Source organism: Micromys minutus (genome assembly GCF_963924665.1).
Source record: "Micromys minutus genome assembly, chromosome: 23".
Lineage (NCBI taxonomy): Eukaryota > Metazoa > Chordata > Mammalia > Rodentia > Muridae > Micromys > Micromys minutus.
The window spans coordinates 18,486,520-18,502,682 of NC_137958.1; the positions used below are offsets into that span (position 1 = coordinate 18,486,520).

Consider the following 16,163-nt stretch of genomic DNA (forward strand, 5'->3'; position numbering starts at 1 on the left):
TTCACCACCAACCTTTGTGCCTTTTCTTTTCAGCTCCAGCTCAGTCTGGTCAAGGACATTTATCTTTAAGAAATCGAATCTTTCTCAGTTTCTCTTCGCAGCTATGAGAAATCCATGGTCTCTGGTCTGTTTTCACCAGTTTTCTTTGACCACATGGACTTTTAAAGTCTCGTTGTGTTCCACAGCAAGGCTGTTTGGTTCTCGTTTGCAATCTCAGGTTTGCCTCCTGAAAACATAGGTCAGCCCAGTAGTGTCCAACTACAATATCGATCTGAGCCTAAGGAGCTCAGCTTCCTCACCCTGAGCAGAGGAGTCTTCAGTGTGTTTGAGTGGGGCTCACCAACAACTTGTGCCAATTGACAATTCTTTTTCTCAGATCCACTTTGTCAAGCCAGATGCAAGCTTCTCCAATCAAAGTCTTCTTCATAAACTTCCCTCCATTGGAGAAGAGTAAAATCTGAAAAAAACACAGTCAGAATTATATGTACATAGATACACATAGGAACTTTTTCCAATTTCAAAGATGTTTTATCATGAAAAATTAACCAGGAAAGAGGGAGATGTGAGGATGTGTTGCATCCATTTGAAAAAGAGCAGAAACATGATTGAAATATCTCTTAATACAAGTTAGTTCAGATCAACGTTTCCACTAGTCTTCCTTAAATGTTACTATATCCCCAAATCACACAATCTGAATAAGCAAATAATATAATATAATATAATATAATATAATATAATATAATATAAATATGCTTATTCTCATTAGATATTCTTAAATTGATGAAAAGTTTCATGTTTAAAATCTATAATGTTGGCCACCTGGAGCAGCAGAGATCCAGGGACACAGGCATGGTGACATTGTGCCATGAGTGACCAGGGCACAGAGAGGGCAGGGTGGAGCTCACAGAGGACTTGTGCCTGCTGCAAACAGTAGGACCAGACATCTGGCAGAGGGACTTGGGTCTGCCCAGACCAGACTACATACACAGGCCCACAGTAAGGCACTGACCCTTCCCGGGCTATGCCTGGGAAAGGCAGTACTTGAAATTCAACTCTACAGGCCCTCTTACACCTGGACCAGAGGGGACCACATAGGCCTAGGAAGAACACACCAGGAGTTCTCAGAGAGCAGAAAGTATTGTTTTATCTGGAAAAAGGTCCCTTTTGGCCTAGAAAAGAGCCAGGTCCCTGCCAGTAGTACTCAGGACCTGTGGGCACAGGGCAGAGCTACCAGAACAGCTTCAAAAGAGCTCCTACACTTGAGACCACAAAGACAGAGCTGAGTCACTGCTACCAGAAGTTATTGCTTGCCCACTAAAAGCTGAACAATGCTCTACTCAACAAGAGCATAATCAAAGAAGAAATAAAGAAAGAAATTAAGGACTTTCTAGAATTTAATGAAAATGAAGGCACAACATACCCAAACCAATGGGATGCAATAAAAGCAGTAATAAGAGGAAAACTCATAGCTCTGAGTTCCTCCGAAAAGAAACTGGAGAGAGCATACATTAGCGACTTGACAGCACAGTTGAAAGCTCTGTAACAAAAGAAGCAGATACACCCAAGAAGAGTAGACTGCAAGAAATAATCAAACGCAGAGCAGAAATTAAGCAAATAGAAACAAAAAGAACCATTCAAAGAATCAACAAAACCAAGAGCTGGTTCTTTGAGGAAATTAACAAGATTGATAAACCCTTAGCTAGACTAACTAGAGGGCAAAAAGAGAATATCCAAATTAAACTAAGAAATGAAAATGGAGACATAACAACTGAAACTGAGGAAATTCAAGAAATCATCAGATCCTACTACAAAAGCCTATCCTCAATAAAACTGGAAAATCCGGAGGAAATGGATGAATTCCTAGACAGATAGGAGATACCAAAGTTAACCTAGGACCAGGTAAACTATCTAAATAATCTCATAATACCTAATGAAATAGAAGCAGTCATCAAAAGCCTCCCAACCAAAAAAAGTCCAGATCCAGATGGGTTCAGTGCAGAATTCTATCAGACATTTATTGACAACCTAATATCAATACTCTCCAAACTATTCTACAAAATAGAGTCAGATGGAATACTACCTAACTCAGTTTTCGAGGCCACAATATCACTTGTTCGTAAATCACAAAAAGACCCTACAAGGAAAAAGAACTTCAGACCAATATCACTTATGAACATTGATGCAAAAATACTCAACAAAATCCTTGCAAACTGAATCCAAGAACACATCAAAATGATAATTCACTATGATCAAGTAGGTTTCACCCATGGGATGCAGGGATAGTTTAATATACAGAAATCCATCAACGTAATCCACCATATAAACAAACTCAAAGAAAAAAAAACCACATGGTCATCACACTAGATGCTGAGAAAGCATTTGACAAAATTTAACACCCCTTCATGTTAAAAGTCTTGGAAAGAACAGGAATCCAAGGTCCATAGCTAAACACAATAAAAGCAATATACAATAAACCAATAAAAATTACAGAAAGGATATCATTCAGAATAGTCACAAACAATATGCAACACCTTGGTGTGCCTCTTACTAAGCAGGACCTGTATGACAAAAACTTCAAATCTCTGATGTAGAAAATTTAAAAAGATCTCAGGAGATGGAAAGATCTCCCATGCTCATGGATTGGAAAGATCAATATTGTCAAAATGGCCATCTTACCAAAAGCAATCTACAAATTCAATGCAATCCCCATCAAAATTCCAACTCAATTCCTCATAGCATTGGGAAGATCAATTTGCAAATTCATCTGGAAAAACCTAGAATATGGAAATTCATCCTCAACAACAAGAAAACATCTGCAGGAATCACCATCCCTGACCTTAAGCTATATTACAAGGAAATTGTGTTAAAAACCGCGTGGTACTGGTACAGAGATAGGCAGATTGATCAATGGAACAGAATAAAAGATGCAGAAATTAACCCTCACACATATTAACACTTAATTTTTGACAAAGGATCTGTAAACATTCAATGGAAAAGGGACAGCCTCTTCAACAAATGGTGTTGGCGCAACTGGCACTCAGCATGCAGAAGAATCAATCAAAATAGACCCTTTCTTATCTTCTTGCACAAAGGTCAAGTGCAAGTGGATCAAAGATCTCCACATTAAACCAGGTACACTGAAAATATTAGAAGAGAAAGTTGGGAAAACCTTAGAAAACATAGGCACAAGAGAAATTTCCTTAACAAAACACCAATGGCTTGTCCTCTAAGACCAGGCATCGAGAAATGGGACTTAATGAGATTGGAAAGTTTCTCTAAGGCTAAGGACAATATCAAGAAAACAAAACGGCAGCCAACATTGGGAAAAGATCTTTACAAACCCCACATCTGATAGAGGTATAATATACAATATATACAAAGAACTCACGTAGTTAGATGCCAGAGAAACAAACAACCATATTAAAAAATAGGGTACAAAGTGAAACATAAAATTCTCAATTGAGAAGTATCAAATGGCTGAGAAGCATCTAAGGAAGTGCTCGACATCCTTAGTCATTAGGGAAATGCAAATCAAAACAACCCTGAGATTCCACCTCACAACAGTCAGAATGTCTAAGATCAAAAACTCAAATGACAGCAGATGCTGGGGAGGAAAGCTCTGCATACCCCAGAAACAACTCACAAGCCATATGAAGCTCAAGACAAACAAAGGCCAAAAAGTGAAAACTTCAGTTATTCTTAGGAAAAAATAAGTGTATACCACTCTCTCAGAGATTATTAAATAATTAATAATCCAAGAACTAGGAATATACCCTTGTGGCAACTTTTGGCATTCAAAGACCATTATGTTTAATCTACACACACCAAGAAAACTATGACTGTTTCCATGTTATGTTCTTTTCTACATGTACTTTATGCTCATGGTAACTAGTGGGATTTCAAAGCATGCTATCAAACCTCTAAAGTAATTAAGTACTGAAATAAATATATTCATATAGTGTTATGCCAAAATGCCCTTAAAATATGTACATATATCTCTCATTTTCAAATAAAGTTGTAAGGAAAAATTTATAATTTCGTGAATACTTTTCAGTTTTAGGTTTGTAACTTCACATAATTTTTAAATCATTCAAGTCCTTATCCTATCTTCATATTAAGTTAATTTCAAGAGAACTAACAATGTTCCATTCTTGTGGCTTTCCTCTCTTTATCTCTGCATGATACATTTGTTTGTGTAGGCTTTAGAGTATTTTGTCTTTAGTGATTTATACTAATTTTGTAAATGAAGCCTAACCTTGTCTTTTCAAATATATGTATATAAATATATATTTTAATTTTAATTTATATCTATGTCTGTCTGCTAGATTCCTGAAGACAATTTCAGAGCCCTTGAAGCCTAAGTAAGACACAAGAGGTTGAGGGTCAGCTAGTGTGGGCCTTGGGTGGAGAACCTTGGTCTTTTAGAAGAATAGTATGTAGTTTTAAACATTGATTTATCCCTCTAACCACAAAACTTGTACTTGTAATATAGAGCCATCTCCATTGCAAAGTATTAAGTACTGGTATCATAGAATGTTTTTATCTATTTCCATATGTTCTTCTCTACCCACATTTCCTTTCCTCACATGACTACTAAAGGCATGACATGTGATAATTATTCTGCTAGGCTACAGAGGAAAAGCTAATGAAAATTCAGCCTTGCCAGTGGCGAACAGTAACATGTAAATATATAAATTATTGAAAAGGAGAAACTCTACTTTGTGGAGTGCTATGTGAGATAAATAGTGAACACGGTGTTATGAATTATATTTTCAGCAAAAGTGTGTATTAGAAGATGGGCTATGAGGATGCATGAGAGAAGATTTGAAAGGGAGGAAAATATGATTAAAAAAACTCAAGGCTTAATGTAATTTAAAAAGATTCAGATGTGTCTGGAATACAGAAAAGTGACAAGGAACTGAGACCAAATCACTATAAATAAAGCCTACTTCGGAGGACCTTGAATAATACAAGAAAATGCTGTTTCATCAAATGGCTTTAGTGGAAACCAAATGGTGTTTGGTAAAGATAACTCTGACCGCAGTGTGGTGAATTTAAGAGATGGGCATCTGTGAGAAGAACAGGTGGATTACCAAAAGGTTGTAAATAGTAGGTAGAGAGCCGAAAGGATTTAGAGTGTGACCACAAGAACAAGAGCAATCCACCCAAAGTAGCAAAAACAGTTGTGAACCAGTGGGGAACTGTAGAGAGTGAGTGTGTTAAGGGGGTTTATAGGGCTCTTCTGGTGATACCTCTAGTGATTAACTATCATATTGTATATGTTCAGTATGTAAACACAGACGAACTGAATGAACAATAAGTGTAGTAATAGGGATAGAAAAGTAAATCAGTCTTATATAACAGAATTACCTGAAGCGAATGGCCCGCAGGACTTAAGCTGAATCTGAAAGTTTCATTAAAGGAAGGCTCTCGATCATGTCGGCATACCCTTGTTTTCTTTTTAATAACCTTCTTTTGAGTAGAATTGTTTATCACATATATTTTCACATATAGATCTGAAAAACAGACATAAGTCCATTAAGTGCACGACAGTCAATCACAACATTTTCTGTTGTATGCTGATGATCTCCCTATGTACTATTCAGGCCTAATTGTGTACAATTTGTTGCAGAAAACATAAAGTGATTATAAGTACATGATTTCCTTATAAATTTAAATTAGATTTACTTAAATTAATTATTGTTTATAATGTGTAGCACTCTAGTTTTTATGCTGAAAAATCTAGCTGAAGTCTAGGAAAACGATTTTATCCTTAAAGTGGAAATTAAATTACAGTATTTTTCACACATTTTCTAATGTAGTCCATGCACTGGTGAAATTTTACCTAAAATTTATTGTAATGTTTAAGAGATGGTCCTAGAAAACTAGTAGCTATTCTTCATTGATCATGATTATGAAAGTGGATACCTGGTAAATGATCCGGAGACTTAAATTTGTAGGTAATATTTCTGCACTGGAGAATTTCGACTATCAGTTGTTCACCATCTGTTTTCATTTCCTTTTTCAGTGCTAGCTTGATTTCTCCCATTACTTGAGTTTTAGCTAGAAGAATTCAACAAAAATGAGTTGAAGAATAATTAATGCCACTTATTCAATGTTTATCTTAATCCCTGCTTCAAATGTTCACTTACCGACATCTAATTAAGTATTAAACTTACTTTATTGTATGTTATAGATATAATGCACAGTTCAGATCCTTAAGGAGTGAAGATCACATCATCCTGATACTTAAGAAAGCATGCTCTACATGAGGACAGGAAAAAGAAACTGTAGGTAGATGTGGTATTCAGCTGTAGAGACTTAAGTTTGAAGGGATAATTGATGACATTAGAGGAAGAAAAAGAAACATGGAAATTACGAAATTCTGATACAATAAATAGGGAGTACAAAGGTTTTTAAAATGTGGTATGTTGTTTGGCAGCAGTTGTTGACCACCAAGCTTGATCAAGACTGTAAGGCAGCATACCCAAATTTTACTGGATAGAGTTTCTATTTGTTGATTCCTTTATAAATATTGACAGTAGTGATGTATAATGAAAAAAACTGCATAAGACAAAAGTGTAAGTGATGTAGACAAGTTCATTGTAATTTCTTCTAGAATTTTAGCTTTTATTATTAAAGGATCTTTTCGTGACACATCAAGTCTGTGTGACTCCACCATTTCTCTATTAACTCGTGGACTCATTCACTGACACACAACCTGTTCATCTTTTTGTTTTGGGCTGAATATCCTGCTAACAGGATGAATACAGTGTGTGTAAAATGCATAAATCAATATGAATATATGTTTATTTTTAAATGAGAATCTTACATTTCTAATTCTGATCGATGTAATCTTCATAACCGGGACCCTCCTGATTCTTTAACAGTATAAATATAGACTGAAAGCAAATGTTTGGGAATACATTGTTGTCAGCCATGTTTACAAAATAATATAAATTTATGTTATTTTAAATAACCACTAATACATACTCACAGGATTTTTCACCTATTGGGAAAAGATAATTTAACTAGATATTTCTACAGATAATTACATGACTAAGTAGAACAATTCTGAAGTATAGTATCACAGTTTCAAAAAAAATGTGACACCAGAGCTCCTCCTGGAAAAGAGCTAGGGATGTAGATAGGGCGGGGATTGGCTGAGATGCGAGGAAAAAGGAATTCTTCTGTTAACAAAATGAAATAACACATTAGCAGATAAGATTGTTATGTGGAAAATCCAGGTCTGAAGGGCAGAAAGGCACTGTTTACTGGGGCCACATAAGAACTTTACTTCCACATTCAGTTCACAGGAATTTATTGAAAGTCTCTAAACACAATGTACTCTCAAACATTGATTTTCAAGATATATAATTGTACATTAAAGAAAATTTAAAAAAAGAAAATTAAAAGAGCCTTGCTTATATGGATTATGTTTATCAACATTAGAGTTTTATAATCTAATTTAAAAATAAAATATAAATAAGAATTTTAAACCATTCTTCCAGCTTGAATGAAAACAATATATTTATAAGTAAATGTGTATTGTTTTATGTACTTTTTAATTTTTCAAAATGCTTGTCTAGACAACAATTGCAATCTCATAACTTCTACATTAATTCCACTATGATATATTTTTATCACCGAAGTATGTGAAGTTCATTTTTTCTTACAGAGTTGAAAAAAGGAGAATATTTTTGGCCAATTGTTATTAATCGTAAAACTATAGACTAGGGACAGATGTTTAGTGATATGAAGACAGATCTCAGCAAAGTCCAGCTCAGCAGTATCCATGACCATGTCAGACATGCAGAAGTTACAAGGAAAAGGGAGAGTTGGCCAACTTAAGAGGATTCCAGAACCCACCCCTGAGTGATTGAGCACTGAGCACAGCCCACACCCAGCCCTGGGAAGCATGGCTAAACCTTTGAGCTGGCAGCCTTAGTTCATCACCTCGGGGTTGTCTGAGTTTCAGCAGTCAGAATAAAGAGTCTTGGTGACCAACAGCTGAAACTCCAATATCACATCCAAGGTATTCACAGAGGTTACCTTATCTCTTCAGAGTACGAAGACATTTCTGTGTTTGCTGGACTGACCACTTTGTCTGAAAGGAGGAAGTGAAACCAAACTGGAGTAGGAGGGTAAACTGATTACCAAGTGACTGGATCCATGTCCACAAAGCTATAGCGAGACAGACATGTATCCTCCATTTATCAAACCATTCCTGAGATTAGGTGTTGGATAATTTTTAAAAATAATTACCAGTATATAATAACTCTAAAAAATTGGGCTTTATGGTCACATTTTAATACATATATATGTATTATATATGTATATTTAACACACACACATAATATATATGAAATGCACTGAATCACAGGCATCTCCCATAATCTTGTTTTTCCCATACCCGCCCCCCCATTACCTCTCCTTTAAAAACAGAATTCTCACTCTGAAATAACTGGTCAAGCAAGGGCCTCTCACTATTTAGAGCCAATAGAAGTAGACAAAAGTGATTGCATTAAAGATACCAAAGCATTTTCTCCATGGGAATACATTTTTATAGGTCATAGCCTACTTTTCTAGGCCCAAACGCCAGTAGCCAATGGTCTGTTGTCTCCTGGTCTTCTCACTTTGAAACGCTTGCTAATTAAAGTTCCTGAGTCATCACACTATCTGCTTCCTTCTTGAAAGCTTAACTTCACATCCTTCACGGTGAGATGCTTGTGAAGTGTTTGACAAGATTTGCTCTGTTCAAAGGTTTTCCAGCTTGCTCTACAATATTTCTAACTGAAGAGAACAAAGGACATATTTACTGAAGTCATCTTAAAGCATTTTTGAGTGATTTTTCTCCTGAAGCAGATGCTTCTGTGAAGATAAAAAGATCAGAGTGTCTGCTGTCTTCACAGGGTGGGCACCTGCTCTAGACCTGGATGAAACTTTGAGTCCCAGGGCACCATATACTTGTCAAGTATGCAAGCCAGGCCTAGTGTCTTTCTGTTGCCTGTAGATCTGGATGTAGAACTCACAGTGCCTTCCTCAGCACCCTGTCTGACTGCAAGCTGCCATGAGGATTACTGACTAAGCCTCTGAAACCTTTTATAAGTGTTGCCTTGGTCATGGTGTCCCTTTGCAGCAATAGAACACTAAGCCAGTATTGCACAATCCTGGAAATACTGATGAGCTTACATGTTGATGGAGCTCATTTCACTGGACTTCACAGGGAAAAACTGTGATTGAAGAATGAACAGGGAAAGAGTAAGTCCTGGGGGAGAGTACATTGCTGTAGAAAAGAAAGACTGAACATCTAATATGTCAAAAGACAATGTAGGAGAATAAAGCAAGGAGAAGAAAGGAAAAGAGCAAGTGAAGGAAGAAAGGAGGGGGAAGAGTGGGAGGGGGGAAGAAGTGGAGGGAGGGAGGGAGAGAATGATGAGAGGTGGGAGGGAGTGGTGAGAGGTGAGATAAAGCAGGGGAGGAGGGGAAGAAAGGAGGGAAGGATGAAAACTAAAGGATGAAACAAGGCATGTAATAAAATCCTATAGTGGAAGAAGGATGGATAAGAAACAGAGGTCCTCAAGCTTTAAATGCAACAGTAGCATTTAAAATTGAAATAATGGATTAAAATGATTCATGGTTAATCTCTTAATATTTAATTCAGTTTCTTAACCTGTGAAAATTTAAAAATAAATTAAGGTATAAAATACTTATTGAAATTAATTCTTTCCTGTATTTTACATTAATATATTCTTTTCATTTAAATTAATATTTATAAAGAGAATGAATAATTTGATTTTGGCAAAACTGGGTCCTATTATCTCTTTAGCAAGATATCATGCTTCAAGTAGTGTGATTGTTAAATTATCTCTATTTTCAACAGTTTTTTTTTAGCACTTTCTGAGGTGTTTTTCTTTTCATTAAAATATGCAGCGATCTTCCCACTTCTCCCCTTGAAAAAGTTACACACATATTTGAAAAATGTGTATTTGTCATATCTGTGTGCTCACATTAATATAGGTGCAAAAATATTTAATTTATATTTTAGGAAAATGTAAACCACTAAGATTAACACCAAAAGGAGAAATATAGTAGGCATCATCACCATTGCATAAAATATGTCTTTTGTGTATTTAAGAAATTAAGTCTAGGGTTCTGTGTCTCGTAGACACCTTGTACATTTTTGTGAGTAAGATTGTCACAACATTGGCATATTTGTGGAAATATTCACTGCAAGATGTCTTTACAAAATGTATTTATAAGGTACACTTTAAAATGTGTTAGAATAAAATGATTTTGTGGTTTATTTAAGCCATATACTGGACTTAGTAAATCAGGGAAGCCTCAGCTGGAAAGCTTTTATGTGGCTTAAAGAATGGATAATGTCCCCTTAAAGGAGCTGTCCACATGAGTACTTTGGGTCAGAGACATAAGGTATAGACACAACAACATCATCATCATCTACAACAACAATAATAAAGGAAAATTTTGCAAAACTGCCAAGTGTGGTGGCAGATACCTTTGGTCCCAGTACTGGTGTGGCAGAGGCAGGCAGAAATCTATGAGTGAGGCCACCCTGGTCTACATAGTAAGTTCCAGGATATGTTATACATGTTCTGTGTATGCATTTGTGTCTGCATGTATGTGCATAGGTGAGCGCAGTTGTCCATGGAGTCCAGAAGAGGGACGGGATGCTGGATAAGGAGTTATAGGCTGCTGTGAGGCCTGTGAATTGGGTGCTGGAAACTGAGGTTGGGTCTTCGTAAGAGCATCACTACTGCTCTTGACCCCACTGAGCCACCTCTCCAGTCCCTGAGAAAAGATTCCTTTGAAATCACATTGTTAGAGTCTCCAAATCTTTAACACTTAACTAAACTTCATGCAATTTTAGTTTTGCCCCTGCAACTTTTCTCAATACAAGATCATTGTAGGCAAAGTTGTCTTTGGGAATGTTTTAATAAATAGAAAGTGACTAACATGGAAAAGAAATAAATAACAGGATAGATATTTTTTAAAGGGATGATTGTAACATGAAGACTTATTAATAAGTGCTAGTTCTCAGTGAAACAGATTACAGGTGCCAGTTAATGAAGTTAGAATTGGTGTCATAGAAAAGTATTCGCTCTAACTTTTCACCTACCTTTCATTACTGAAACCAAAGCGAAGAAACTCTTATTAGGCTGAACAGGTCTTATTACACTTATTGAAATTAAGATGGATTTTTTTGTAAGAAATTTTGCCTTCCATCATAGGGAGGTGGCAGGCACCACATTAGTTCTATGGTTTGAGCCTTGTGTGGGGGTACAGGCAGGTGTAGGTGATCTTAGACCTTAGAAGGTGGGGGAGAAGATGTAGGGGTTTAGAATTATTCCTCATGAGCATAAAATTTAAAGTCAACCTATATATCACGTTTCACAATGAAAACTAGAAGCTTATAAGTACTTACATAATGTAAAATTATGTAATGTTACTATTTATAATTTATTTTATATTTATATTATGATTAAGCTTTTGATTTTTCTTAAGATGTATAGTTCTGGGTCTCCAATTTCAAATATCTTCTGTCCTAAATAATTTTGTATATTTTCTAATCTCCAATCTTTATGAAAATTTTCATTCATGTTCTCATACTTGTCAACAGTGATGTAAAGTTCCTCATATAGTAATTATTACATTTACTTTTTATTATTTATTCTGTATCAATTCCATATATATGTAATTTTTTGTTTTGTAAATTTTAATATTATTCAAGTAAAATATTGACACTATTTCTCTAATAAAAACTAATAAGCTTTCATTGTTTGCACTTTATGACATTTATTACATCTTTAAAAAATTATATATTATATTATAGTTATGGTGTTTGGAAGCAGGGCTTTTTGTAGACCTGGCTAGTCATGAACTTACTGTGTAGCTGAGGCCAACCTTGAACTTGCGTCTATATTTCTGCAGTTCTGTTTATGGGCATAGAGAAATTTACATCCAGCAATATGGCTGCCCTGACAAGGAATCACATTCAAAAACCTAGATCTCTGTATCCTGGAGACATGTCTGCCATACACATTTAACGCCTCTGGCTAGAGTATAGGCATGCCCTTGGTACACATTCTGAAGGTGAAATTAGTTTGTAGAAGGAAGCAGCCAAGTTTGAATGTGAACTCTTATTGAGGGGTAGACAAAGTGATGAACCAGAGAAAGATTTGACAGAGTGGGTCAGCGATAGGATATATTCAACTCGCATGAGAAGCTATTTAAGAAAAGCTCAGTGAGAGAGAGAGAGAGAGAGAGAGAGAGAGAGGGAGGGAGGGAGGGAGGGAGGGAGGGAGGGAGGGAGGGAGAGAGAGAGAGAGAGAGAGAGAGAGAGAGAGAGAGAGAGAGAGAGGAGTCAACTGGGGAGTCACAGTTGAATATGTTAGTGAATTCATGTCAGTGCAGGTCAACAGACACAATTGAAGCTGGAGTAAAAGAAGCCAGAAGATTCGAATAAATTACCAAAGTTAGTTTCAGGCCAATCAGAAAAATTAAGTGAAAAACTGAGAGAAGCCAGACTAGTCAGTCAGTTTAGAGAGGAGTTTATTAGAAGAGCTAAGTTAGACCAGCAAGGCAGAGTTCAGCAAGGACTAGAAAGAGTGAGAGTAAGTAAGCCTCCAAGACAGCAATTACGTATGGCAAATGAAAGTTATTTTTACATACAGCTATGTATTACCAAGACTGACACAAATTTTACTTTTAGTCGATAAAAATGGTTTTCTGAGTTTTTGGGGTGACACGAAGCCTTTTGGTAAGGTTAATGAAGTGCAGCATCTCATATACTAGAGTTTACTTCCCAGTACTACTGAGGCAATGAGAAATCAGATCTAGTATTAACTGATAACTTAAATCCAGCAAACATGTGTTTACCATTAGGTTTGTTTGCTTTTTCACTTAGAAGAAATAAAACAAAACAAGGTAATTATGTTTTGAAATATTCATATGTCAGCACTTAAAGTTGAAACTTTTTTTGTCAAATGTCTTAACAGCAAATCTTAAGGCATTAAAAGTTTGAAATATACCTTATACATAGGATTTTAAATAATCACTCTCGGTGTTTGATGCCTAGCAGACACAATTTACCATAAAGATGCTAGTAAAACGTAATCCACATTGAGCTTAAGCCACAAGTGAATTAATATAAGGTGTCTATAAATTATCTATTTTAAAGAAAAAAACTCTACATTTTAGAAATATAAGTACATTTGTCACATCCTTTTTTTTTGCCTATTTTGATTTGATACAGGAAGAATGTGTTTTTCAGTTTGTATTGAAAATATATTTTCCCATACAATACATCCCAACCCGTTTCTCCTCCCTCCACTCCTAGCTGCCACCCACTCACCACCACTTCCCCTAGATCCACACCTTTCCTGTTTCCTCTTCAGCAAAGAGCCAGCCTCTAAGAAACAACAGCCACACAGGTCAAAACAACATAAAACAAGGCAAAAGCCCTCATATCCAGGCTAGACAAGGCAACCTAATAGGAGGAGAAGAGTCAGAGACAAACCGGCTCCCAATTTGGCAGCCTCTCAGAAACATCAAGCTAACAACCGTAAGGATACACTGAAGACCTGTGTAGATGTACGTAGGCCCTGTATTTTCCATGTCAGTGTGTTTGATTGTGAGGTCATCGTGGGGTCATCGTGGGTTTGTGACTTGCTAGTGTGAGGTAGAGATTTGGTGGCAAAAAGAAAAAAAGCAAACAACCCAGAGGGTTGAGAGAAAAAGGCCAATTTTTTTCCTAAGAAACACAAGTCCTTTTTGCCTCACTGAACCTGTCACAGAGGAAGAAGCCTACTAATTCCTTCTGCCAACCCTCCTTCTTCCATTATTTCCAGCCAGGTGTGCTAACGCTACCCTAGAGGCTGTAGTAATCTTGCCTGCCAGGACAAAAGTCACAGTTTGCATCCTTTTAAACAAGTTCCATATCCTTTAGACTGTGGAACTCAACAATTATCTGTAATTAGCACTTTTCTTTTCACCATATCTTCCCGTAGTTAGAAAAGTTCCAAGATTTTAAAATAACTGTGGCAATCTTACTTGTATTGAATTTCATGACCTTGTTTTACAGTTTTCTGGAGGCTTTATTAAAGCCGCCATAAAGTGTTCAAGTTTCATTCTTAGAGACGTGTTTTCTTGACATTTTTTTTTACCTATTTCGTGTAATATACATACATAAATACATATGTACATAAATTTATGCATTTCTTGACAAGATACAAAAAATGAGATATTTCTGAAGACTTATCCTAGTAAGCTTTTGTTTGCTTAATAAAGGAAACAGAGTGCAATTAGCTTATTTAATTCAATTCCCAATAGTCTCACAGTAAATTCATAATATGGGTGCATCTCTACTATCTAGTTCCCTTTCTATCTTTATAACCAAGAGGTGACTGTTGGGTCTCAGTACTTTCTACTGATAAATGCTATTTAAAAAGTAAAATAATTCTTTTAAAATAAATTCTGCTAATATTAACTGATTGATGGTTATAGCATTAATAAAGGCTATTGAAACATTTTCAAGAATATATGGATAAATATTATTGAATTCATTGCCTATTATCCTTGAAATGTATTAAGGTTTCTCAAGAGACCCTGGGCAAAAGACTACTTATTTGTGCAGAGTGGTTCGTGAGATGTCTCAGTGGATAAAGCTGTCTGTTACTCAGACTGAGGACCTAAGTTTGATCGCAGTGACCTGCATAGTGAAAGAAGAGAAAAGAAACTTGAAAGTTGCCCTCTGACCTCTACACAAGCATCATAGTAGGAAAATGCCTCTACACATATTCAAACAATAAACAACAATGTGTTCTTAAAACAAGAGCTTGGATTATTGACCAGTGATTATTCTACTGATGCCTGAGTTAGACAATTCATCAGATAGAATTAGTGAACATCTAGGAGATATGAGAAAACAAATTTCTTAAGAGGATCACCATTGTGTTTCATTTTAAAAGTAAAAGCATTTTCATCCTCACACTATATCAAGGACTTTAATGTAGTTTTTCACTGTTTACATTTATATGTAGTCACATAAATAAAACATGTTAATAATGATAATACCTCTATATTCATGTGCACACACATGTAAATTCCTGTTCATTTGTAATAATACCCTAATATCTGTAGAAGTTGTTGATACTGTTGTTTAAAAAGATGGACAATGTACATATTAGGCTGACTAAGTTGCAAACGTCATGCATTATATTATTACAGTTATCAATAAAACAGCTTATATTTATTTACTAATTTGTGATAAAATATTTCATGTGATAGTAATTCTTGTCCTGTGTATACTCTTCTATAATCATGTGTGAGATAAGGAATCTGAGATTCAGGGGAAACACTGCATTTTTGTGTGTGTGTGTGTGTATATAGATATGAAACCAGGAACTCAAGATGTGTTGGGAGGGTGGCCTGGAAAAACCTAGGAAATGGGATAAATATGTACCCATTTGATTCACAAATATTAATTTATTTTTATAAATGACTCCTTTATTTGAATGGCACTGAATATCATCCAAGCAACACTCTGGCTGTGTTCATGGCATCTTGTATATTCATTAGTCCATAGACTTTAGGGTACAAAGACGAATTATCTTTGTCATTTAGATCACAGAGAAAACACCAAGGGTATATGAGATGATTTGTCTAACCTCTCTAATTGTTTCTGGAGGCTTAAAGAGGTAATTACCATTTCCACCTCAATCAAAAGAAAGCTGGTTAGCTAATCTAATTCAAAACCTGGATTTTTATCTTTTTTTTCTTTTTACTGTGTTGAGGGCACAACTGAGAGATGTTTTTATTTCTTTCCAGGCCTATTGAAGATTAGTCATGTTTTTGTCTTCTTTGCTTTTCATGGGTGTTGTCTTAATTAGGGTTTTGCTGCTGTGAACAGACACCATGACCATGTTAATGCTAAAACAACATTTAATTGATTAATCAACAAGGTGGGCGCATGGCAGCATCGAAGCAGGAATGTTGCACAGCGACTTGACTACTCCAACAAGGCCACACTTTTTAATGGTGCCAAGTCAGGCCAAGCATATCCAAATCATCACAGCTCTGTAAATAAGAGCCACTACTACTGACACTATGAAATGAGTTCTAACACTTTTCATTGTATTGAG

At 35.9% G+C, this 16,163-nt stretch overlaps 1 protein-coding gene across 1 annotated transcript in view; it reads right to left on the reverse strand.

Annotated features, from left to right (window-relative positions):
• Positions 1-316: 316 nt before the first annotated feature.
• The window catches only part of PCLO (piccolo presynaptic cytomatrix protein), a gene marked incomplete at both ends in the record, with an annotated part of 299,800 nt that continues 283,953 nt past the window's right edge, over positions 317-16,163 (reverse strand). The window contains 3 exons of the mRNA XM_080936500.1: positions 317-457; positions 5,371-5,516; positions 5,929-6,063. Of these exons, the coding sequence (XP_080792626.1) occupies positions 317-457; positions 5,371-5,516; positions 5,929-6,063 (422 nt within the window). The remainder of the gene's footprint in view (positions 458-5,370; positions 5,517-5,928; positions 6,064-16,163) is intronic.